Here is a 25,514-nt window from a genome sequence, read left to right as displayed (position 1 = left end):
ATCCTCTAAACTGGATCAGCCTCTCTAAATTAATTCTATCCAGGCCCTAAGGTTAAAGCAAACCGTGGTCTTCAGTCAGCATTGCCCACCTAAGGTTACGTGCGCGAAGAGAACATCGGAAATGATCGAATAGAAAAGGCATCCTCAATAACTGTACAAAAACATGTGAATCTCTTTCTTTCGACATAAATCAATACCCCGGTTTAAAGTGGTTGGATTTGTTACTCAACAACGTTCAAGAATAACTTACCATGCCTTTAGTGTCTTGCTACAGTGACCTACCAATTGCATGGAAACTCACATCTGCATCTGAATATGTTCCCCAGTCATATATACAATGATAAAATAAATAGTAGTTTTTCGTAAATCTGATGGAAAAGACAGTCATTTGGGCAAATATTGCGGACGTACCTTTATTCAATCCCGTCTCCAAAAGTTCGACAAATGTTAGACTCTTTAAACAGAGCAAAGTATACAGAGGTTAACTGAACCTGTGATTTATCAAAGTGTTGTCGTAGCGTCGTAAGGGGAATTTTACCGATTGAAATCAAAAACATTTTTCCTTACGGTATTCAACAGTACATCGATTGTCATCAGCAAAAACAACTGAACAATAGGTATATTCCCTCCGCGGTTTTACTAGTCTTGAAAGATGGAAAGACGCAGATATTTTGGTAAGCAAAATACTAATGAAAATATCAGAGATATAGGCAAAATATTCAGTTTTAGTATTCCTCAGCTATACAACTCAAAAAATGTACAACAAATTGGATGTACATGTATAACTCCAAACCCTCACTGAAAAAGGGGAATGGAAAACATGTGTATTCAAGTACACATCTCACCCCTTATGTATACAGAAACAACAACCGGCTGAAACGCTGTTATCTACGTCTGGCCGTATCTCATGATTAGTAGACATTAACCTATGTATTTAATGTCTTACCTAGGTGAAACGTTTGAAGAGAATGGGCAATGGTTACGTTATGGTAAATGACGTGCTTGCATTGTCCTTTACGGACAGAGTTGGTGACGAACTTGAAGGTAAGAAGCAGCAGATGTAATTCCGAGCTTTCTATGTTTTCAGCGAGAAAAGCCGATATTTATTTGTAATTGGATGACGTATGAAAGAAAATCGTTCACCTTTGTCTCCATAGTGAAGAATACAAAAGAGGACATCAAGATTACTTTTGCCACTGTACCTCCAGGATCTGAAATGCGTACGTTGATGGAAAGCTTATATCGTAAAGAAGACAATAGCACTTACTTTGGTTCAAGTTTTAACGTAAGTGAGTGAGTGAGTTGTTGTTGTTGTTGTTGTTGTTGTTGTTGTTGTTGTTTCTTTATTCCTCCCCAAGAAAGTGAAGAGTTACAACACACAAATAAACTCATACAAATACCAAAGAAAGAAAGAATAAATACAGAGGTAATTACACTTGAGATCATTCTTTCAGCTGAAGAAGCTAAAACATCTGAAGCTCGTTTACATCAAAAGTTAATAAGTAATCATTTGCGATGTATTTGATTTACCTGATCGGACGCTTATCAATCATCCAAGCACGCACTTTTAAAATCAAAGGCACGTTCTTGGAATATTTCGTATTCTTGTCGTTGTTGAAAGTTGTGGTTGTTATCATGTAAAATACAAGAAACAAACCGAATATCGTCTAAGTTAAATAAAGTAACAGTAAAATGTACATTAACCTTATCAAATACTGTTGTCCAAAAAGCATCTCTCAATAAGCCTTGTCCCAGTTCCGTACGCCATTTTGAATAATTAAGAGGTCAAGAGGTCAAGAGGTAAGAACCATAACAAAGATTGCGCAACACGTACGTAGATCTGTGCAGCAGACAGCAAACCCGGAAGCAGAAATTTGCCGCTCTCAAAATTTTTTGCCGATTACAAGGTAAGTGTTCACTGTTTGCATTCTACAGCCAGTCTTACTTGTCAGCTAGCATAGATAACCAGTTGTCGACGTGTGACGATGAAATTTTTGATTTTTTTTTCTGGCGACTGAGCTACGCTATGTGACTGGTAGCCTATAAGCCGCTGGATATGGCTACGGTACAGCCGAACCAACATTTAGTAAGGTTGCAGATGTATATATGTCCCGCAATATGTACGCAACACGGAAACAAAATCTTGGGAAACTATGTCAGTTATTGAAATTTTAGTTATAATGGTTCTTTTTTTTCAATCCATAAACTTGAACAAGTGTAGCTCCATCATTGAAATTCGTTTATGTATGCAAGTTTTGCATGATTGTTCATATGTGATGTCAAACATTTACCGCAAATGATCTTCATTTTGTTGCACAAATGTTTGGTTATGTGCAATATAGTTTTTCTTACCTTTTTATATCTCACATTTGCAGGATTTGGACCAGAAAGTTAGTTTCATAGCTATCTTCAGGCAAGCTAGCTGCAACTTGTTACAGGTAAGTTGTTACTTCTCTAAATTTTGCAATTGAAAGATTACCCAGAGTTGTTAGTTTAGAATAATTTTCTAGTTAAACATACTCTTGTGAAGAATTATTGGTGTGTAGATGTAGTATGGTATGTATAGATATGGCTTTGTTCAAATGAAGATGATTGTTCCAAAACATGCAAATTGGGGAAAATATAAATATCAGCCAAAAGTTGGTAATCCAGTAATCCAGTCTAGTGTCTGCTAATCCAGTTTGCCTGAACGTTTGTGTATAGCAAGCAATGTTTCTGTTAAAAACTGACTTAACCCTTTCACCACTATGGTTTTTCCCAAATCCATTGTTTTCTGTGGTAAGGTTGGACCTGTACACAGGGAACTGGGGGTGAAAGTGTTAACCCTTTCACCCATTTACCTGTATAATGGTCCAACTTGATCACTGAAAACGATGGGATAGGGCCAAACCATTGCATGAAAAGGGTTAAATTCAATGTTAACTTCTTAAGTCAATAATACCAGTTGGCTATGCATATAAATAGACTATTCAGTTTGTGATGACTGCTCTTTTAGCTAAGTATTGCATGTCAACATATACTGGTGAATTTGAAGCTGATACATAGTACAGATATATTGCCAAAAAATAATCACAAGTTACAGTTTTGTACTTTTCAGATGACAGAGACTTTTAATGACTAACTAGCAACATTTTTTTCCTCTTAGAATGCCAACCTGTTCCTGTTCAGTGTATGGTTGCACAAACAATACCTTGAAGATCAGAGCATGGAAAAGGCAGTTTTGTCAAAGACATCAGATTCATCATGGTGTTGGTCATTGCTTTTGTGCACCACCGTTTCAACTTTTCACATTCCCATCAAAGGAAAGAGAGTCTGATAAACATAAAGAATGGATTAGGCGTATGAATCTGATGGACTTTCAGACAAAAAAGAATTGGATGCCTGATAAATACAGCAGAGTCTGTTCTGAACACTTTGTTGATGGGAGACCAACCACAGAAAATCCATACCCAAGCCTGAAAGTAGGTTACTCTGCAAAACTTAAAGCACCAAGAAGGAAAATTCAGAAGTTTCCAGCTTCAGTTCCAACAAAGAGACTAAAAGCTTCAGATAGTGAGGATTATAATGACAATATGACCAGTGATAATAATAACAGTAATAACAACTCACAACAGTACATACATAATGAACATCCATTTGACTTCAGTGTTAATGATGAGCATAGTTACTCTTTTAAGTGTAAATGTGTTACCAGTTGCACATGTAAAGGTTGTGAAAAGAAATCAAAAACTATAAAATTGTTGCTGGAACAAATTGACGAGTTACAATCAAAATTGGATGATAAACCAAATCTGTCATACGTGAAATGTAGACAAAAATCAATGTGTGAACAACTTCTAACAAGTGATAAGAAAGTGAGATTCTATACCAACCTACCTAGTATTGCAATGTTTGATTTACTCTATGAATTTATAGCACCAAAAGTAGACAAAATGAGGTATTGGTATGGGAAGAAGGGTATTGTTTCAACTAAAGTACCAAGGAAATTTTTACAGTCACCAAAGAAATTTGGACCAAAACGAAAGCTAAGCAGAAAAGATGAGATGCTCCTTGTTCTCATGAAACTTAGGCTTTGTCTTTTGAATGGCGATTTGAGTGATAGATTTCAAATATCCATTAACCATGTAAGTCGTATTTTTAATACATGGATTAGGGTTCTTTCCACTGAGCTGCGACCACTGATATCATATCCTCCTAAAGAGTATATTCTGCCAAATCTACCTAGATGCTTCCAGCGTCACTTTCCTAGACTTGTGAGCATTTTGGATTGCACAGAAATTTTTATTGAACGTCCCAGAGATCTTAAGTTGCAGGCACAAACCTGGTCTGATTACAAAAAACATAATACAGCTAAAGTACTTGTAGCTTGCACTCCAAGAGGTTTAATAAGTTTCATATCTGAAACATGGGGAGGGCGAGCTTCAGATGACCATATTGTCCGCAACTCAGGCTTTCTTGATTTAGTTGAACCTGGAGACCAGCATTTGGCAGACAAAGGTTTCAGTTTGACTGGAGACTTTCTTTTGAAACAGGCCCAGTTGGTAGTTCCTCCTGGTCTCAGAGGTAAAGAACAACACACTGAGGGTGATGTCAAATTAACAAAAAAAATTGCAAATCTCAGAATCCATGTTGAAGGAGCAATTAATCGTTTCAAGGATTTCAGAATTTTACAGAATGTTTACCCAATAAATATGATACCAGTGATTGATGATGTGATTACTGTATGTGCAGCACTTTGCAATCTCTTGCCAGCTCTTGTCAGGTAATTTTTTTTGTTTTACTTGATGTGTAAGTTTTCAATTAATTTATCAAACACCACAAATTTCTTGTGAATTTAAATGGACTTCGTCCAATATATTATTTATTCTGTTAAGATAAGTAATCATAATGATAGTATTTCTATGGTATTTATTATAATCAGCCTAGCTGATTACAATGTCAATAATATATATACAACACTAATATTTATTCTGTAAAGATAATAAATTATAATGATATTTTAGTGTGTGGTATTTACATAATCAGCCCAGCTGACTATGTCAATATATACAAGTTACAACACATATTTATTATGTACAGATAGTGAAGTATAATGATATTGTAGTGTCTTTGGTAATTTTTAATCAGCACAGCTGATTTCTATGTCAATATATAACACAGTGAAATGATTAATTTAAATAAATGTTTTCAATTTAACAAATATTGGCACCATTGTCTGATGTTCCATGCAAATCAATTCATTAAATGTAATCAACACTACAGTCGTAAACACATTGCACATTTTAATTGAACTATTAATGAGGCATTATTTGATATCTTTTGTTGTATTCAACTTCCGCTGGTTGATATGTAAAACATAAACACTTCTGAGGTGATAGACTGTTACACCCATTGACCCTGTGAAGGCTATTCCAGTTTGTCTTCACAATATAATCTAGACTGTCAATATGAACACAGTGTCTATACACACAAAATACATTGTTACTGTTTAGGGACCCTTCAGTATTTACTGCCGGAGGGGGGCCGGCAAATTACAGGGGGTCATCGTAATTTTGGAATCTGCGAAGGGGGGGGGGTGTCATCGCTTTTTAACTGGTAGGAAAGGGGGGTCACCACATTTTCAAAAACATAATACCTACAATAAAGTTCACTTTATGCCGTGGCCATGATTGACCCTCTTTACCGGCGGGCGGCCCACTATAATAAATTGACTTTTATGTAATAGCCCATGACCCTCTTTATGGGCAGACGCCTTTAGTGGCCGACTCCAATTAGGTTTACTGCATGCAATGGCCATGATCAACCTTCTTTACCGGCTGGCCACCGCCCACTACAATAAATTGACTTTATGTAATGGCCCATGACCCCATAAGTTCTCTATGGAAATGAAGTTAAAAATTGCCTTACAGTTGTCCTAATTAACAGACGTTTGCATGGACGTGACTGAGAAGTTTGTGCACTAGCATCTCTGCTACATAAATAAAGTGCGCCACGAACCAGAGTTCAAATCCAAACCGTGCGGGTAAATTTGACATATGGGTTTTGGTTATTTTCCAGCCGTGGGGGTGATCAAATGTTTTCATCTGACAAAGGGTGGTAATCTTTTTTCACGAAAAATGCAGGGGGTTCTGTAATTTTTTGACCGGCGACAAGATTTTGCAGCGCCCCCACCCCCGTGGCTATAAAAACTGAAAGGTCCCTTACATTTGAATTCACTTGTCAACAACAAAATTTATAATGCAGTCTAAACATGTACAGGCATAGTTGACAAGCTGAATACTGTATATCTCAACATGCTTTGTAGAGTAGAACAATAATCTATATTAAAATCAAACAGTAAAAAATTATCAAAAGTCTATTAGTCACTGACCCTTTAAAGGACTAGGGTGTTGTCAACTAGCTTCTCTGACTGTATTGAAATGTGTGTTTTAGTTTGACCACTTGCATGAATGAGACTTTAATTCAGGTAGCATGTAATGGTCATAAAAATATCTCAAATTACTCTTGGCAGATTTCCAGTATGAACTGTCAAAATCAATTCTCTCAAAGTGAAATCCGTATGATGAATACACAAAAAAGTCACACCACTGTTTTTGTGTAATGGCCATCTGGCCCTGTACCTGGGTATAGTAAGCGTGGCTGCGTTTAAGTTTTGTAATACCATCTGAAATTACAAGATACTGTGAATTTTCAGCACTTGGTGATGCATGAGAAATGGACAATGGACATTTACATTCAAACAATCCAGTTCCACAACAATCACAATTTACAATGGCATCTGGGCTAGCACCAAGATAAATATCTGACTTATCGATGAACAACCCACAATCATAAAGATTTACATTTTTGTGTCCTCTTTCTTTCATTATTTTGAGATACTCTTCCTTTGCTATTGGTTCCATTCTCCCCCCATATTTCAAAGCTGAAATTTCAGGATTAGGAACTACACATCCTAATAGTTTACATGTTAAGGACTTGGTGTTAACAGACTCAGGGCTTTCAACACTTTGAAGTGTTTTCACTTTTGTGAAAACTGAATGAAAGTTTGAAGCCGTAATTCGTCCTTTTCTTTGTTCAGTCCAAAGTTCATTGTCATTCTGTCCTAGTGTGCTTTGTTCTATGCAAGTGACCATCTCACTTGTGTACTTTGGAAAATCTGCCACACTCTCAATATTTGACTGTGAAAAAACAACACTAATTGCTGGTGGAATAGGAGCTGGAAAAACCTGAGAGGTTTTAGATGGACTGTCAAATGCTGTATTTCGCTGTGGAGAATGTTCTGCAAATATGACTGATAAAGGTGACAACTCTTCTGCTCTCTCAAGAAACTCAGTGAATGTCATTCCTTTGCTCTTATTTCTCTTATGAGGCATAAACTCTGTCCTTTCTGTTGGGTTGATGACCTTGTTATGATCTGTTGGAAAATATGTAAATAAAGTTTATGCTATTAATTATGTGTACTTCTTCCTGCAATTGCTTTACTGTATGAGGAAAAATTTGATCAGGGTTCAAATATCTAATATCACTCAATTTCCAGAACTTGCAATAAGTTTCTGCTTAGAGTATTTTAGATCAAAATTCTAATTTTTCATAGGAATTCCATGAGCAGTAAACATTTTAAATCTTCTATATATTACCTTTACAGTGTTGCAAAATATTTTCATGGCAATCACACTTCATCACTTACATACAAATAACAGTAACAGTAGAAATTAATGTCTTCCTTGGATCAATTCATTTTCTAAAACTTTCCATGATCATAATCATTTCTTCCTGGATTTTTCAGAAAGTCTTGAGATTTGAACAAACTCAAGGACTCTCCAAGGAGAGTATTAACTTTGCGACATCATTCAAAAGAGTCCCAGAAACATGTAAATCAATATATGAAGATTACATTGACTAAGCAGCTTCGCCTCTATATGTACAACTCTCTCTCTCTCTCTCTCTCTCTCTCTCTCTCTCTCTCTGTCTACACAGTATGTGTGTATACATACATATACACACATACATACATATATAATATACAAATGTATGCATGTATGTATGTATGTATGTATGTATGTATGTATGTATGTATGTATATTGAGTGCTGTAATTTCCAACAATGATATCTATGTACACACACACACAGACACACAGACACACACATATATATATATATATAATATATATATATGTGTGTGTGTGTGTGTGTGTGTGTGTGTATGTGTGTAAATGTATGTATATATGTATGTATGTATGTATATGTATGTATTTACATATATATACATATATACATACATACATACATGTACACACACACACACACACACACACACACACACACACACACACACATATATATATATATATATATATATATATATATATATTCAATGAACTTACCATTATTCTCAGCATGAGGAGATTTCCATTTCATTTGCATATTCGTTGGTTGTACTATAAGTGATTTGCCAGCTGCTTTCCATGTGCAAGGTAGATATGTTTTTTTGATTTAAACAAAACCATACTTCCAGGAGAAGTCAACTTTTAAAAAATACAGCTGTTATGTGATTGCATGATCTACCAAGCCTGTGAAAAGGGGATATTAGGATTATATGGTTGTTTGGTTCTTGTTTGCAATAATTTTATTTAGTTTCAATCACCAGTGATGAACAAAACAACAATTGTGTCAGGATATTTAAAAGATACTTATGAACATGATATGGCTGTTACTTATATTTTTCGTGAGATTTTTTGTTTCATGTATGCTATACACATTTTTTTAATCTCTAAAGTATGACTAAATGCCTGGTGTCTGGCTAAACAGTAAAATCTATATATGATCAATATATGCACTGTTGTTACTGACAACTGAATTTGCAAATTCAAACTCACATTACAACACTGACCATGCAGGTTTTACAGGTTGTGTTGAGAAACTAAATGTTACACTGCAGCAGAGCAGTTCGACATGCTCAGAGAATCAGCATGAAACTCACTTAACTGTAACCCATGCACAAAAAATTACAATAGTGAAAAACCCATAACATAATTTTGCAGACATTCTAATTGTGAGATGAATTAGTTAAAACTTACCCAGCTATACAAGAACAGTATATGAACTTTTGATTTCTCCACTTTCTTTATCTATTATATATATTTATGGGTAGTGAAAAACCCATAACATAATTTTGCAGACATTCTAATTGTGAGATGAATTAGTTAAAACTTACCCAGCTATACAAGAACAGTATATGAACTTTTGATTTCTCCACTTTCTTTATCTATTATCACCCACAGGGTGTGGGGTTCATCACGGATTCTTTGTGATGGAATGCATCGACTTCAAACAACAGTATGGGCTGTCATCAGTGACCTTATGATACAGTATTTCAAACAGAAACAATGAAGAAAAATAACTAAATGCTTTGCCCTCTTTGTAGTCTTTTAATAACCGCTTAGAGAGGCTTGCACATGTTAAATTAGTTTCATGCTTCTGCAAGTAAGTTTGAATATCTGCAATCATTGTAGGAGGCCACTTTGACATGCCCACACTTTCATCTTCCCATCCTGACTTTAAATCCAGAAGGGGATCTGGCAACTGCTGATCATCAACATTTAAAGTGGCTTCATACTGCTTTTGTCTCTCAGCTTGTCGTTCACTTGCTGTCTTTACCAGGGGAATTTTCAGAAGTGATGCAGCATATGCCAATGCAACAAGCTCTGCTTTCCTCCCAGACACAGGAAGATCCCTTTTCCTCAGGAAGTCCTTCAATTGTGGCACACCAAATCTAGTAAACGCATCATAGGTCTCTGTGCTTTGACTTGCCATGTTTCTCTATGAAAAAAATATTAATTGACAACTTAACCATGTGACACAACATTTCATAATTTTATACACCACATATAAAATATGTCTATGGCTCTTAATCCAATAAGTTTTATTGCATCATTAGTTCACAGTTAGTTTCACCATAATATGAAAACACATTGTTATCTAGAAAATACAGTTATCAAATCCTATCTCTGCAAATGGATTTAGTGGGAACAAAAGGAACAGCACACACTCTAATGAAAAAATCGATGAATCGATCAGTCAGTCAGTCAGTCAAACAATTGACGATCAAACAGAAAAAATATGTGACTTTTATTATGTGACTTTTATTGACCAAAACTAGCAAAAGTTTCCCCAGGAATTTTTAATAAATCTCTTTTTGACCATAAATAACAACAATAATCATGAAAATACACAACTCCGAATCTCAAAATTATTTTAGAAAATCTATTAACATGTAAACAAAATGCCAAAGCTATCTGACCAGCTATAGTACTTTGAAGAATCAGCTTTGTTGACCAAATGACAAAAATGTTACCACTGCTGTACCGTAGCCGGATATCCTCGAGGCTAGATCGAGACTTCGCCCATGTCATCATTTGAGTCACTCAGATATTCATAGCAATCACAAATTCACAGAAAGCCATAAATAATGACTCAATTGTTGATACATAACTGGTTACGGATGTGCCGGCTATCAAACACAGTCGCAATACACGCATACGGCTTTCGGGCTTATAGGCTACCAGTACCAGTCACATAGCGTAGCTCAGTCGCCAGAAAAAAAAAATCAAAAATTTCATCGTCACATGTCGACAACTGGTTATCTATGCTAGCTGACAAGTAAGACTGGCTGTAGAATGCAAACAGTGAACACTTACCTTGTAATCGGCAAAAAATTTTGAGAGCGGCAAATTTCTGCTTCCGGGTTTGCTGTCTGCTGCACAGATCTACGTACGTGTTGCGCAATCTTTGTTATGGTTCTTACCTCTTGACCTCTTGACCTCTTAATTATTCAAAATGGCGTACGGAACTGGGACAAGGCTTATTCAGTAGTGTCAATACAGGAAGTGAGCAAGTGGGTTAAATAATTTTCTACAGCACACTGACATTTCGTACATAGAAGTTCTGCTGGTAACGCAAGAGCTGTTACAGCTCTATAAATAGTAAACCTGTAATGCGGGAGGTTACGTAATACACAAATAAAGAGTAGGTTCTGCTATTACTCAATTTGCATAAAATGGTCAAGTTTTTACAATTGAAATCCCTTTGCAGATATCACAGTTGTTACATGCAACTATCATTGTGCTAGAAAACTCGAAAAGGATGTACGGGAATGCTTCAGCGTACATTTCTAATGACGAGGTCGTGTATGCGGCCAAATACCAAGGATACGCGTTTGCTGTGGATGTCAACTTTCACGGAGATCATTCGAGCATCTTCATTCCTGAAAACTACTTCAGCATGCTCGGAAAATATCATCTGACATTTTCAATTCCCGAGAGTAAGTTGCATGCGTATCAACTTCATTTGTTGCATAATTCAATTTACATTTCACTTTCACTTAATTAATTGATGGAGTACCATAAACTTTTTGTCACTGTTTTTATAACATAGCACTGCATTTGTAGCGAATAGCCTGTATTTTGTTACTATGTTAATCCGTCTTTTACTTTGTGTCTGATACATGTTTCCATAACTGTTTTTATAGAACAGGAAGTGCAATTCTCCATGGCCATGAAGCAAACCAGGTGTACCTTTCTGGACACGAATACAAATGCATGGGATGGACAAGGTTGCAAGGTATGCCACTATAACTTAGAAAGCCTATGGAAACTCATTCCTTTGATTGATTAACATAGTCATCCTGGTCTGCTTAGGGTTACGTGTCAAATTATTATTTTGTACTTTAAATTTGTTGCCACGACAAATGTGAGCGCAGCTAATTCAGATGTCAATCTATCTGTACGCATTAACGTAACGTTTTAGTTTGCAGGAGCTATTGTTATCATCGCAATTATTTCCCTTTCAAAGGTCTCGTCGACGTCTAATATGACATCTACTGTGTGTTTGTGCAATCACCTGACCGTGTTCAGCGTTTGAACTGCTCAGATTTCAGATACCAAGAAGGTATGTAACCGACTATAGCAGATTTAGGCATACAAGTAGAGGAAGAAGGTAATCGAAGCGAAGTCAGCCACATGTGATAGACACGGGAAAAGGGTTGACAAGATAAAGACGTTGACAGACATCGACTGTGACAGAGGACAAAGAAATTTATACAAGGTTTACAATCAAAAGACAATGACAGGCGATGGGAATCAAAATGAGCTTGGAACAAGAACTCAACATGATTCAATCTTTCTATTATACGTTGTGAGATTCAAAGTTGAGTCGGAATTCCCGCGTCAAACTTTTAGAGGGAATTAGTTTACAAGAAATTCGATGAGAGCTTTCAAACAAACAATATGGAAACATTGCTTTTACAATGAAACAGCATGGTTTTCTTTTTAAACAAGTTTTTTTAAAGAAGACTCTTGTTTATTTAAATTGGCTCTCAATTAAGAAGTCCTTTTTTGCAAGTTAAGTGAGCTATACGCAATTGTTGAATAGATTAGTGTATCGATGATATTAATAAAGGGGTTACACAAGTATGAAAGATTATTGATCAATTTAATCATTCTGAGATGCGGCAACCATGTAACAACACACGTATCCACATGTCTGTTTATTAAATTTGGAAGATTACAACTTTACAAGCTATATTTTTCGAGGCAAGGGAATTGCAATCCAATCGATTAAATGTTTCAATATTCTACTTATTCTAGAGAGAATGTTTAATTTTTTAAAGTTTCGACATTTAATTGTTTGTTTTTATCCCAGGCGTTGCTCATGATCAGTTCCAGCAATGGACCCTTGTATTCACAGTACGTATATAGTGTCTATGAAGAGGCTCCGACTGTGTCATTAGTTTGGGCATAGGGACCGTGGTGTGGCTGATGACAAAGCACTTTGTTTAAATCTCTTTCTTCTACGTTGGTATGGAGTTAACATATCCCTCCATGGTTTTCTCGACTGTTAACTCTAGTTTAATTCATCGAGCAGGCTTTCACATTGATTGTGTTATTTTGGATACCCAATATAAAAACAACAGTGTGTTTGAGTTAATTGATAACTTTGTTAAAGAAAAACAGATGTTTGTGTAATAGTAGTGATTATTAAAACAGTAAATACTTAAAATAGTTAATACTTACTCAAATTCATATATTCTGGATTCATGAATTGTACTTAGTACAATAAGCATATCGTATCACATTGTTGTTTCATGTTGTAAGGGGATATATAAGGTATTTTCCACTTATTTGTTGTTTGCCTGAAATCTACAGCAAACTACATCTTAACAATTATTATGCTGCACTTTACTCGAACACAAACATCTGACTTGAAAGGACTGTTTTATAGGAATGTTGTTAATTTCGTGAAATCGTGATTTAAATTGATTCAAGTGTGAGGGTTTTTAGGGGTACTCTTTAATAATTCTTATATTGAGTCGTATTTCACGTTTCAACGACCTTTGGTTTATTGTATTTACTTTTCCCCAGCAAGTGATGCGCAGTAAAGTTTACTTTTTCATACAAAACGTTCCTTCGAAGTAATAAAATACGGGTCCCTCCCTGGACGCTTGCATTTTATCATGCAAGATTTGCACGTCACATGTAACCCATGAATAATCAACTGACAACTACACATCCGCACACATTTGATAATGCTCAATGGTTTAATTTAATCCATTGAATCGAGATATTTTATTGTCCATCCTTAATTACAGATATTTGTCTTTAAACTCATCAATTATGTGATAAATTTGTGCCCATGCTTAATTTCTTTTTTATCATCGGTTCACAAAGACTTCGACTACTATGGTGAATCTGCAGTAGACACAAGTGAAAAGCTGCTCATCGGAGGCCGTTTGGTGGTGTTGCCATTCTGTGGCGCAAATCTATAGGTCACGCCATCAAAGTCAAATCTTTTGGGGACAGTAGGATTGTTGGTATTGAACTTGACAGTGTAAACGGTAAAATTTGTTTTTGTGTGTGTATATGCCTACGTGTTGTAGGGAAAACTACGATGATTTTTTAGACTACTTGGCGAATCTTCACTCAATTGTTCAATCCAATGATGGTTACAACACTATGATCATTGGAGACTGGAATGCTGATCGTCACTCATTGTTTGGTTCTTCTTTTCATAATTTTTGCAACGAATACAATTATTACATCTCTGATGAGTTCTTTCTGTCAGATGACACCTTCACGTACGTCAGTGATGCTCATGGATCTACCTCTTGGATAGATCACTGTGTTTCTACTCATGGTGCTCATAATTGTATTAATTCTATATCAGTATTATATGACACAATATCTTCCGATCATTTGCCACTTAGCATAATTGTGATTTTGAAATTTTACCAGTATGTCATCGTAATAATGAGAAGGCTGGTGCAAACAAGAAACCCACATTGAATTGGGATAAGATCAATATTCAGCAACGTAATGCTTATCATGCACTTTCTGACAGGTTTTTGAGTGATATAAAAATCCCATCTAGCGTCCTTTGTTGTAAAGATATGCATTGTACAGATAAAAACCATACAGAGTGTATTTCGCAATTTTATGACAGCATTATTAACAGTTTATATTCAGCCGGTATGCAGGCAATGCCTGGTGTACATAGCAATCACCACTCAATGGTGGCAGGGTGGAATGATCATGTGAAAGATCTTCATGCTATTGCTCGTGATACGTTTAAACTCTGGGTTAATTGTGGAAAACCTAAGTGTGGTCCACTTTTTGATTTAAAGCGCCGCTCTCATGCGAGGTTTAAATATGCTCTGCGTGCTTGCCAACGTCATGAAAATCAAATTAAAGCAGACAATGCAGCAAAAAACCTGTATTGTGGAAATCAACGTGATTTTTGGCGGTCAGTCGGTAAGATTAATGCTAAAACACCACAAAGACCCAGCAGTGTTAATGGTTGCAATGGCGATGCAAATATTGTTGAAATGTGGCGTCAACATTACAGTGGTTTGTTTAATGACGTCCATAACAATAATGATCAAAAGTTTGTTGAAGACATGATAAACAGTTGTAATGGTGTAAATGACTTCATTGTTTCACCCAGTGACATTCGATGTGCAATAAGAAATTACAGATGGGCAAATCAGCTGGTTCAGATTTACTTTCAGCAGAGCATTATATCTATGCCGCTGACAAAGTGTTTGTACTGCTTAGTATGTGCTTTACTGCAATGTTAGTTCATGGAGTTTGTCCAAACAAAATCTCAGAAACTGTCCTTGTGCCTATTATCAAAGATAAGAATGGTGATATCAGTAATAAGAACAACTATCGTCCTATTGCACTGTCGACTATTGCTTCAAAAATTCTAGAATTTGTTCTTTTGAACAGTATGGAGTTGTATCTTGACACGTCTCACTACCAGTTTGGTTTTAAGAAGGGTCACTCTACTGACATGTGCCTATTTGTTTTAAAGGAAATTGTCAATTATTACAGAAAAAATGGTAGTAATGTCATAATTACTTTTTTGGATGCTTCAAAAGCATTCGATCGTGTGAACCATTGGACATTGTTTAAGAAGTTGATTTCTCGCAAGGTTCCAATTTATATTGTAAGATTTTTACTCATTTGGTATCGGACGCAATCTATTATTATTCGTTGGGGTGATTGCATTTCATCTGGATTCACAGTTACTAATGGTGTAAGACAGGGCGGTGTCCTATCCCCTAAACTGTTTAATGTATATAATGATAACTTGAGTGCTTTGCTTGTAAAATCTCAAGTAGGCTGTAATATCGGTGGAACGTTTATAAACCATTAATGTATGCCGACGACATTTGCTTGATATGTCCTTCTGTCAAAGGGACGCAGAAATTGATAGATATTTGTAGTTCTTATGGTACCACTCATGACATTGTTTTCAATACAAAGAAAACCGAATGCCTGTGTGTCATCTCTAACAAATCTAGAGTTGTACATTTTCCTAAAGTTTACATAAATGGTATACAAATCGCATTTGTAGAAACTAAGAAGTATCTGGGATGTCTTCTAACGTCTCACTTTTTAGACGATGCAGATATTGATCGTCAAAAGAGATCATTCTATGTTTCAGCTAATATGCTTCTGAGGAAATTTTCGCTATGTTCTTTAAGGGTAAAATGTATGATTTTTAAAGCCTATTGTTACCAATTGTACGGATCTCACCTTTGGTTTAGATATTCTCTTGGGGCTATGATGAAACTGAGAGTTGCTTATAATAATGCTGCCCGTATTTTTCTGGGATACAGAAAGTTCAGTAGTGCAAGTTCCATGTTTGTTTCAAACGATCTGTATAATTTTGACAGTTTACTCAGGAAAAAAATGTATGGCTTTATGGTACGAATATCTATATGTGATAATGTAATTATTCAGCAAGTGAATCAGTGCTTGAATTTCTCATCTGAATTACGCAAGTTTTGGATTGATTCTCTTTTCTAGTGAGATAAGGTTGGCTGTCAGCACCCTCACCGGTGCTTTATTCCACGTGTCTTTAAGTTTATTCTTTCATTTTTGTAATAGTGTTTCTATGGACAATTGATGTCCGATTTAAAGAGAAATAAATAAATAATACATTAAATCAGTGCAAAGTCGGCAACGAGTTAAACATATTTTGGTAAAGTGACTCATTAAAATAAACTTTCCTAGCGTAGTGACTCTATACAGTAACACATCCACAATGGAATTCTCTGAAATTGACAGAAAATAGTCGAGTCATTGCCACATTTTGAACCTGTTATTCGCTGTCTTACAGAATTCTGTATTGAGAGCCCCTCATCGGAGACCGATTACCTTTTTAGCTAACAAGTATTGTGAATTAAAGAAGTAGGCCTATGCGCCTTGAAAGTGAAAGTGAAATTTTGCTTTTTCAAAATCGAGAATAAAAATTACGGGTCACCGTGCAAGTTTTGGTATTGGAGTAACAAATGACTCAATATTTACTGATATCTGAAATTCAAAATGGCCGCAATCTGTGTGTTAATGTATGGAGAAACATAATATTTCGATTTTCGTAAAACTATGACGGTTAAAAGTGTTCTTACGCCAAGAGCTTTAAAATGAACACCCCCAAGAAAAGTGGTAGATCAGAAAAGAATTATTGAAGTCTGAGAATCTGAATATCTGTTCCCGTGGCGCATTCTGCCTTAAAGGGATACAGTCGTCGGAACTTAGCTCAAAGGTCGTATCATTCATTCATTCATTCATTCATTCATTCATTCATTCATTCATTCGTATCATTCATTCATTCATTCATTCATTCATTCATTCATTCATTCATTCTTTATTTGTCACGTAATAGTTACAGGAAATTTTGTGTACATTGGCAGAAGACAAAAAGAAAAAATTAATATAATGCATACAGACTAAATATACTTATAATTATCTATACATACATTTACACAGACACGCATCAGGATACAACTGATTCAATAGACTGATTGACCTTGGTACAAAGCTATACTTAAATCTATTTGTACGAGAACCTGGAACCCTAAGGCGACGACCACTTGGAAGGTATTCGTATTCTTTATGGAGTGGATGACTCGGATCTTTCAATATTTTCTTTGCCATCTTAAGGATGTTCGATCAGTAAAATTAAAAGTAATGTCATTTCTCTAAATTGTCGATTTTTGGATTCTCCTTTGTAAGTATTATCAAAATGTGTGATAAAATATAGGGGTCACCGAGCTCGTTTTTGAGATACATGACCATGAATTTTGCCATTTATGAGAAAAAAATGCTGAGTCAGCTTTTTTTCACCAATGCATTTTCTATGGACGAAATAATTCAATGCTGTTTATCTCAAAAGTTAGCGCGGTGACCATGTCATTTTATTTGATCACTATTATTTATTTCTCTAGACTGAGTTTTGTGCAAATTTTCATGAAAATGACAATAGTAGAAATTGATTTTCCAGCAAATTTCAATGTAATCCTATGGGAAGTGGCAAATTCCACTCGCGCGTACCGCTCGTACATCCTTAATAACTTTATCTTTGTATACCTCTGAGTTCTGCGCAAGTTCATCCCGGTTGTCATCAAGCAGCTTTTTACAGATTTTTGTAGGGCGATTGAGGTCTTCTTTGAGATGATTTGATAGCAGATCGTAGAAAGCGGTGCTAGCATAGTTAATAATAGATGATATTGTTGAGTTGAAAAAAAGAGCAATTACACTTGAACTTACATATAACTTTCTCATCGATCTTACATAATACATTCGTTTGTTACCTTTCTCAGTTGATTTTCTACATGTTGTGAGAATGACAGTTTACAGTCGATCATACAGCCTAAGTATGGATATGCTGACACTCTCTCTACCGTCATATTATTTATCACAACTGACTGTTTTTCATTTTGTTTCCTTATAAAGTCCAGAACAAGCTCTGTCGCCTTTGACACATTAAGATCTAAGTAGTTGTCATTACACCAGGTGTTAACAAAGTCGATACACTCCAAATATTCCTGATCGTCATCGCTCGAAATAAACCCCACAACCCCTGTGTCATCCGCATACTTCTCAATCATTGCCCCATCAGTGTCCCAAGCTAGATCATTTGTATACAAAACAAAAAGAACAGGTGACAACACACAGCCCTGAGGTGCTCCTGTATTAATTGGAATTGTACTTGATGTTTCAAAACTGGTGCGAACATACTGAGACCTACCAGTCAGATAATCTTAAATCAAAAGTTGTAAACGGTTAGGAACATTGAAAACATTCAATTTGTTGAGCATTAGGTGGGGTTGTATCGTATTGAATGCTGACGAATAGTCAATGAACTAGACTCTAACTGTATTTGACGATTTAGCATCTAAATGCTTAATTGCACGATGAACTAGTGTGCAGATTGCATCGTCAGTCGAGCGGCCAAATATGTACGCAAATTGCAAAGGATCGAAATACCTGTACATAAGGACAACTCAAACACATAAAAAAGGATATAATGTAGACTATCTTTGCAGTGTTTAAGGAGTCTACCACTGATTTTGTCCGGACCAGGTGCTTTATTATCTCTGATTCTACTTAAAGCTTTACGAACAAGGCTCTCAGAGAGCGTGAAGTCGTCCTGCAAAGAACTTTGTAAAATTCCTCTTATGTTTCGGTGTTCATGACTAAAATCTACACGATCAAAACGAGCATAGAAACTGTTCAGACGGTCTGCCGCACCTGGTTCGGACAAGATAACCTGATTTTTACATTTCTTGTCCATACCTGTAATAACTTTTAGGCCTTTCCAGGCTTGTTTAGAATCATTTGTTCTGAATAGATCTTCAACTTTATTTTTATATTCCCGTTGAGCTTTACGTATTTTCCTGTTCAACTGAACCTGTTTCTGATGATAATCTTCTTTGCCAAATGAATTTTGCTTATCAAGTATTGCCCGTCTTACATCTGGTGTGACCCCATGGCTTATTATTTGGAAAACATTTGACATGTTTAGTCTGAAAATGCAAATTACTACAGAAACTTACGTAAGAAGTGACAACGTCGACTAAAATATTCACATCACCTGCAGCATCCACAATAAATAAATTCCAATCCGTTAACTCGAAACACGCATTCATTTTGTCAATACTTGACTCATCCATAATCACTTTCGCAACTACAGTTGGTTTAAAACGTTTCAATTTAGACTTGTACTTTGGCATCATGTGAAGCATATTATGGTCGCTATTTTTCAGCGGAGGTAGCTGTTTACACTTATATGACTTTTTAACGTTGCAAAATAAAGGGTCTAATAATGCATTCTTACGTGTGCTGCAAGTGACACACTGTTCAAAACCAGAAAGTTCACGCTTCAAGTCATCCAAACAGTGGTTGACATCACCAAATAGGATATGTAGACCGTCCGGCTTACTGTTCGAATTTGACGTAACCACATCATAGACAGTTTTCACTGCAGCATTTCTGTTTGCATCTGGTGGAATATATACTTTGTGTTATAAAGATATTGGTGAATTCTCTAGGCAGGTATGGGACCCATACGACAAATGCAAATACTGTATCCAAGGTACGATGGTGATTAACGAAAGTAAAAACATGCATTACATAAGCTACATCGTATAATTTAAATGGTGCAACTAAGATGATGAGGCGTATCTAGATATCGTGCACGAAATACATTGTTTGTTAACATGGAAATCACACAGGCGCATCAGATTCCCTGTAATTCAGTAAAACCATAGACCTCTAGAGGGTCTATGGTGAAACCAATCTAAGACATTTCATAGTGTCAGTTTAGCTAAGTAAAAGATACAGATACTGCCGTCAAGTTTTTCAAGTGTATCGGTCATTTATCAACACTGGTAGGCCCATTAGAGTATGGTGACATAATTCACACATACTGCTACTGATGATCATTTCGGCTGTGCGGAAAAATGTTTAAAAAACGATGGAGAGCGACCTTAATGCAAAACATTAAATTTATTTATTTTAGAATGTGGAAAACCCCACTTTTCAAGAGTATTCTGAGCGTTCAAAACATCACACGGAAAGATTCTGTGAAGAGATGTTACAGAGGTCATTCACTTAGACGTCAATTCTGCATAAAGGTCAAAAATCAGCTTTGTTAATTATGTGTGCCAATACATACTGTGAGAAATCAAACAAGTTAATACTTGTTCTGGTGTATATGGTCCTGGCCATTGATAGGTACCTCAGCCATAAGTAAGTCATTATCATCAGGGAGAGACACTAATGACGAGTTTGCATTTCAACTGTATGTTAATAATCACTGCATAGATTGTATAGAGTAGGTGTCTTTACGAACACAAGCCTTAAAGACAAGGGACAACCCCTTGCAAGATATAACATCTTTGTATAAGAAATAAACGGTGTTAACTTTGAAGACTTCTAGCCTCTACACTGTTTCTGTATCCCGACGTCCTCTCACTAGCTATTACCCAAGGGAGACGGTGAGAAGTAATATATATTTGTAAATTAATTTTTCGGGTGTGTAGCCAAACATAAAGGGGAAATTATCTTTCCTGTTCAATATCAGCGTAAAATAATTACAAGTTATAGCTGAAACGCATAATGCAGCTTCTCAACCCATCCTTCGGTATGGTGACAGATTGCTTGATATTTTGTATAAAGTAAAATTATTGTGCTTGTATCAGCGAACTGATTCAAGATTTGGTCACTGCCATCTACAAGGGTTATTTGAAAACTTTGTAATGAGAGTTCAATTGATCATAATATAATGAAGTAAATAGTGGCAGTTAAAAGTATATAAATCTTTATTAATTTTGTCCTACATTAACAAACCAGATATGAACTGTAAATGCTCACGTGTTTCATTATATATTGAAGTTATGTGTAAATTTGAACCTTTGCCACATGTTTGCAACTTCATTGAAAGTATTATGATCAACATAATGAACAATATTCACCACATTTTAACTTTATAGGTCATAAAGTATTCAAATACGCAATTAGCTGAAATAGAAATAGTTAATTTCTTTGACTGCTGCCATTGTATCACCACTTTATATAGCAAGTGTACCGGTAATTGCATGCCTTTGGTCAAGTCCTTCAAACTATATATTCCAAACTTTGAAAGCTCATTAGATATGTGTTACACGCCTCACACGGGTGTCGATTATATTGGTATGAATTGGGTTTATTGACAGGAGTAGTGAAAACCGTAAGACAATAAATCCTCATCAGAGATATATACTCTGGTAGTAGAATGTATACACGTCTTGTCTATCTGTGGCAGTGTCAGGCCTGTTCCATTCAATGTCCTGTACTCAAGTGCAATGCTGGCTGTCTATACAATGTCTGTCTTTGGTCTTGTATTTTGATTAGTGATTATCTTAATGACGTCTGTAAACGTTGCATAACATCTCCTTGCACGGTTAGTTTTTGTCACTTAAAATGAGACACGTCAAGGGTCAACCTACAGAGCTTCATAATAGTCCCAAAAGTATGCAATACTTCATGTCATACTGTCTTATTTCATGTGTCCAATATTGTCTGATAAATATCAATACATGTCGCGTCATCAGTAGTCACTTTCAATGCTTGATTACTAAGTTTGCAATTTTGTCAAAACTTAAAATCTGTACCAGTCATTTGCACAAGTCATTTGCATATAACCAGAGGTCATCATTGTAGGTCATGTTGATCTCAAAAATTTTCTAGTCAGTTTACTGGACATCCAATACTCTCCCCTCCTTAAATAAATGTCGTCCCAGACATTTGCCAAAAAGAAGCAAAATGTTAGATTCTGTTCAATTTCTAAGTCTTCTGAGCAGTTCTTTTAAAATAAGAGTTCATTGCTCAGCATTTGCATGGCAGTGTTCAACTTCATGGCAGTGTCTTTGTATCACAGAGTCCATCTCATTTGTAAACAATACTATATTCAGTGAGTTCTGTAGTAAAACAATGCAATGTCTTCAAATGTTTTTGAAATTCTTTTGCAGGTATCATAATGTTCTGTAGCAAATCCAAATTTGATAGTGAATTTGGTACTTTTGGCAGTGTATAGTTACAAACAATTAAACAGTGTCCGAATAATTGCATGGATTCAAGCCAAATAGTGTGATTGAACTAAGAGTTCAAATGGGTCAATCAAGGTCATCACTTGTTTATAAACAGTTCAGGTCATCACAGTTCATTCCAGATCAGAGTCAGTCTAATGCAGTGTCCTTAGCAATGGATTGGTGCATTGTTTGGTGTCAGATATATACCATGTGGATACACTAGTGGTTGTGGTTGCATCATTGGCATCATCCACAGATATAGTGTAGGCTGCGCTGGCATATATGGTGGGTACCACATCGGCGTTGGCTGTCGTGGCGATGCTGCTGGTGGTGTAACCATAGCAACGTTGACATGTGGGTCGATGCGGTGATATTAAGGCTGTCCCATCGATGTATAAGTTAACATAGATGGTGGTCTGGTTTCTCTGGCTGGATATCGTCTGGTTGATGTGTCTGTATCTGGCACATTAACAGTTGACTCACCTTGTGAGCGTTCAGGTACATTTGATGGTTGTACTTGGTGCTCAGTTGGTGATCCGCTGCTGTGGTGCTGTCCCTCTGTGGCATTGCTGGCTCTCTATGGGGCTGCACTACAGGTGGTGATCTGGCTGGCTGGAAACTAGGAATTTCTGGATTTAAGTCATGATGTGTGACATCTCCAGGTTGATCCACTTGCGTTTCCATCTGGGTTTGGTCTGTCTCATCAACTGATGCAGTGTTGCTAGGCCGTGTGATGTAGAAATGATAATTTTCATCTTCATCACTGGTGTTGCTGCTGTCACTTTCACTGACTTCTTCAGTTGGCTGGTTGTCTGGTCTCTGTCTCCGACTTCGTCTTCTCACCTGGCGGGTTGATGTAGGCGCTGTTGGAGATTCTATTTCAACAGGTAGTCCATCACAGAGCAGGAGCAGATTGCGATGTAGCACTCTGATTCTTCCTTGGCCAGTTTCTGGTCTAACCTCATAAACAGGACTGTCTGTACCTTTTTATCGGTCACGACGTGAATTTTGTCTTCCCAGTATGATCGGAGTTTGCCTGGTCCGCCTCTTTCAGTCATATTTCGTACCAGCACTCTGTCATTTGGTTGGAGCTCAGTACTTTGAGCTTTCTGGTCATAGTACTTCTTTCCACGCGCTGCTGTCTTGTTGGAATTCTGGGATGCTAATTTATATGCTTCTTGCATTCCATTTTTCCACTTTTCTACATATTGTAGATAGTCGCCTTGATGCTTGTCTTCTTTTATATCAAACAGGATATCAATTGGTAACCGTGGAGATCTTCCAAACAGTAAGTAGAATGGAGAATATCCGGTTGCTTCATTTCTTGTACAGTTGTATGCATGGACCACTTTGTTGAGTGAATCTTTCCAGTTTGACTTTTGCTTTTCTGGAAGTGTTTTCAACATCGACAGAAGTGTCCGGTTAAGGCGTTCCACCTGTCCGTTCCCCATAGGGTGATAAGGTGATGTTCGAGACGCTTTCACACCACTAAGCTTTGGAGTTGTGCGAAAAGCTTATTCTCAAATTCAGTACCTTGGTCATGGTGGAGTCTGGCTGGAAATCCAAAACGTGGAATAAAATCGTTGAAGATCTTTTCCGCTGCTGCTGTACCTGATTTGTTGGTGGTTGGGTACGCTTGGGCAAATCTAGTAAAGTGGTCGACCAATACCAGAATATACTCATAGCCTCCCTTACTCTTCTCCAAGTGCAGATAGTCGATGGATACTATCTCAAATGGCGATGTGGTGACGATGTTTGTCAGTGGTGCTCTCACCATCACATTTGGTTTCTTCTGCTTGATACAGCTTCAGTGTTTTGTAATGTACTGTTCTATGTCTTTCTGCATCTGAGGCCAGTAGAATCTGTCCCTTGCCAGAATTACTACCCGTTCCACACCAAGATGTCCCATATCTTCATGGAGCTCTTTGTAGACTAGTGGTCTGTACTGCTGGGGCAGAATAAGTTGGTTGCAGTCTTTCGATGCAGAATTCCGTCTTTATTGATGATTAAGGTATTCCACTCTCTCATCAGTGCTTTTGTCTCTTGTGGTTTGCCTCTGCGCTCTCTTTGACTTGGTCGATGGCCACTTAGCTTGTATTCGATCAGTCGATTGATTGCAGTGTCTTTCTGTTGTGCGTTTTTAATTTCTGCCTTCTTTAAAGGTTTGACAGTAGGCTTAGTCTTCATGATGTTCTCCTCTAATGTTACTGGATTATTTGTCACTGATGTCAGCCATGTTGCATCGCCGGTGTCGATAGCTTTGGTTGACTGGACCGTTGCTTCCAAGACATCACAGGAGTGTTCTTCCGTACATTGATTCATGAGTTCATCAATATTCATAGGCATCCTTGATAACACATCAGCATCAATATTCACTTTCCCTGGGCGATATTTGATGTTGAAGTTATAGTCTGCCAGTTCTGCAACCCATCTGTGTCCGGTGGCATTAAGCTTCGCCGTTGTAAGGACATAAGTCAGTGGATTGTTGTCTGTGTATACAGTGAAGGATTGTGCGTAGTACAAGTAATCACGGAATCGCTCTGTTATTGCCCATTTCAGTGCCAGAAACTCGAGTTTTCCAGAGTGAAGGTGGTACTTCTTCTCTGCCAGTGTCAGTGTTCTGGATCCGTAACCGATAACAACCATCTTGCCATTTTTCCTTTGATAAAGTACTGCGCCAAGTCCCTCATTTGAAGCGTCGGTGTGAAGTTCATACGGCTGCTCATAATCTGGGTAGGCCATCACAGGTGCGTCTACTAAACAGGTGATCAGGCTGTCCAATATTTGCATGTGTTGATCTGTCCACACTATGGGTTGAGCGGAATGCACTTGACCCTTTGCTGTTTTCTTTACCTTAGATTTCTTCTTGCTGTTGGTGTTGTCATTTTCTCCTTCATTTGGTGAAACTGACAGTAAGTCATACAGTGGTTTGGCTATTCTGGAAAAGTCTTTGATGTATTGTCGGTAATACCCGATGAATCCTAGCAGTTTACGCAGTTCACCTACCGTTGAGGGTTTTCTTTCCTTCAGGGCTAGTACAGCTGCGGTATCTGCCGGATCTGGTCTGTATCCGTCTGCTGATATTATCTTCCCCAGCAC

The 25,514-nt window shown here is 36.9% G+C and overlaps 1 protein-coding gene across 1 annotated transcript in view; it reads left to right on the top strand.

Annotated features, from left to right (window-relative positions):
- LOC139134667 (polycystin-1-like protein 2) overlaps positions 1 to 12,207 on the top strand; it is a 28,687-nt gene extending 16,480 nt beyond the window's left edge. The window contains exons 8-12 of the mRNA XM_070701634.1: positions 951 to 1,044; positions 1,158 to 1,285; positions 11,093 to 11,321; positions 11,529 to 11,620; positions 11,852 to 12,207. Of these exons, the coding sequence (XP_070557735.1) occupies positions 951 to 1,044; positions 1,158 to 1,285; positions 11,093 to 11,321; positions 11,529 to 11,620; positions 11,852 to 11,920 (612 nt within the window). The 3' untranslated portion in view covers positions 11,921 to 12,207. The remainder of the gene's footprint in view (positions 1 to 950; positions 1,045 to 1,157; positions 1,286 to 11,092; positions 11,322 to 11,528; positions 11,621 to 11,851) is intronic.
- The last annotated feature ends 13,307 nt before the right edge of the window (positions 12,208 to 25,514 follow it).

This window comes from Ptychodera flava, chromosome 6, assembly GCF_041260155.1.
Source record: "Ptychodera flava strain L36383 chromosome 6, AS_Pfla_20210202, whole genome shotgun sequence".
NCBI classification, from domain to species: domain Eukaryota; kingdom Metazoa; phylum Hemichordata; class Enteropneusta; family Ptychoderidae; genus Ptychodera; species Ptychodera flava.
This window is presented reverse-complemented; position numbering and strand designations above follow the sequence as displayed.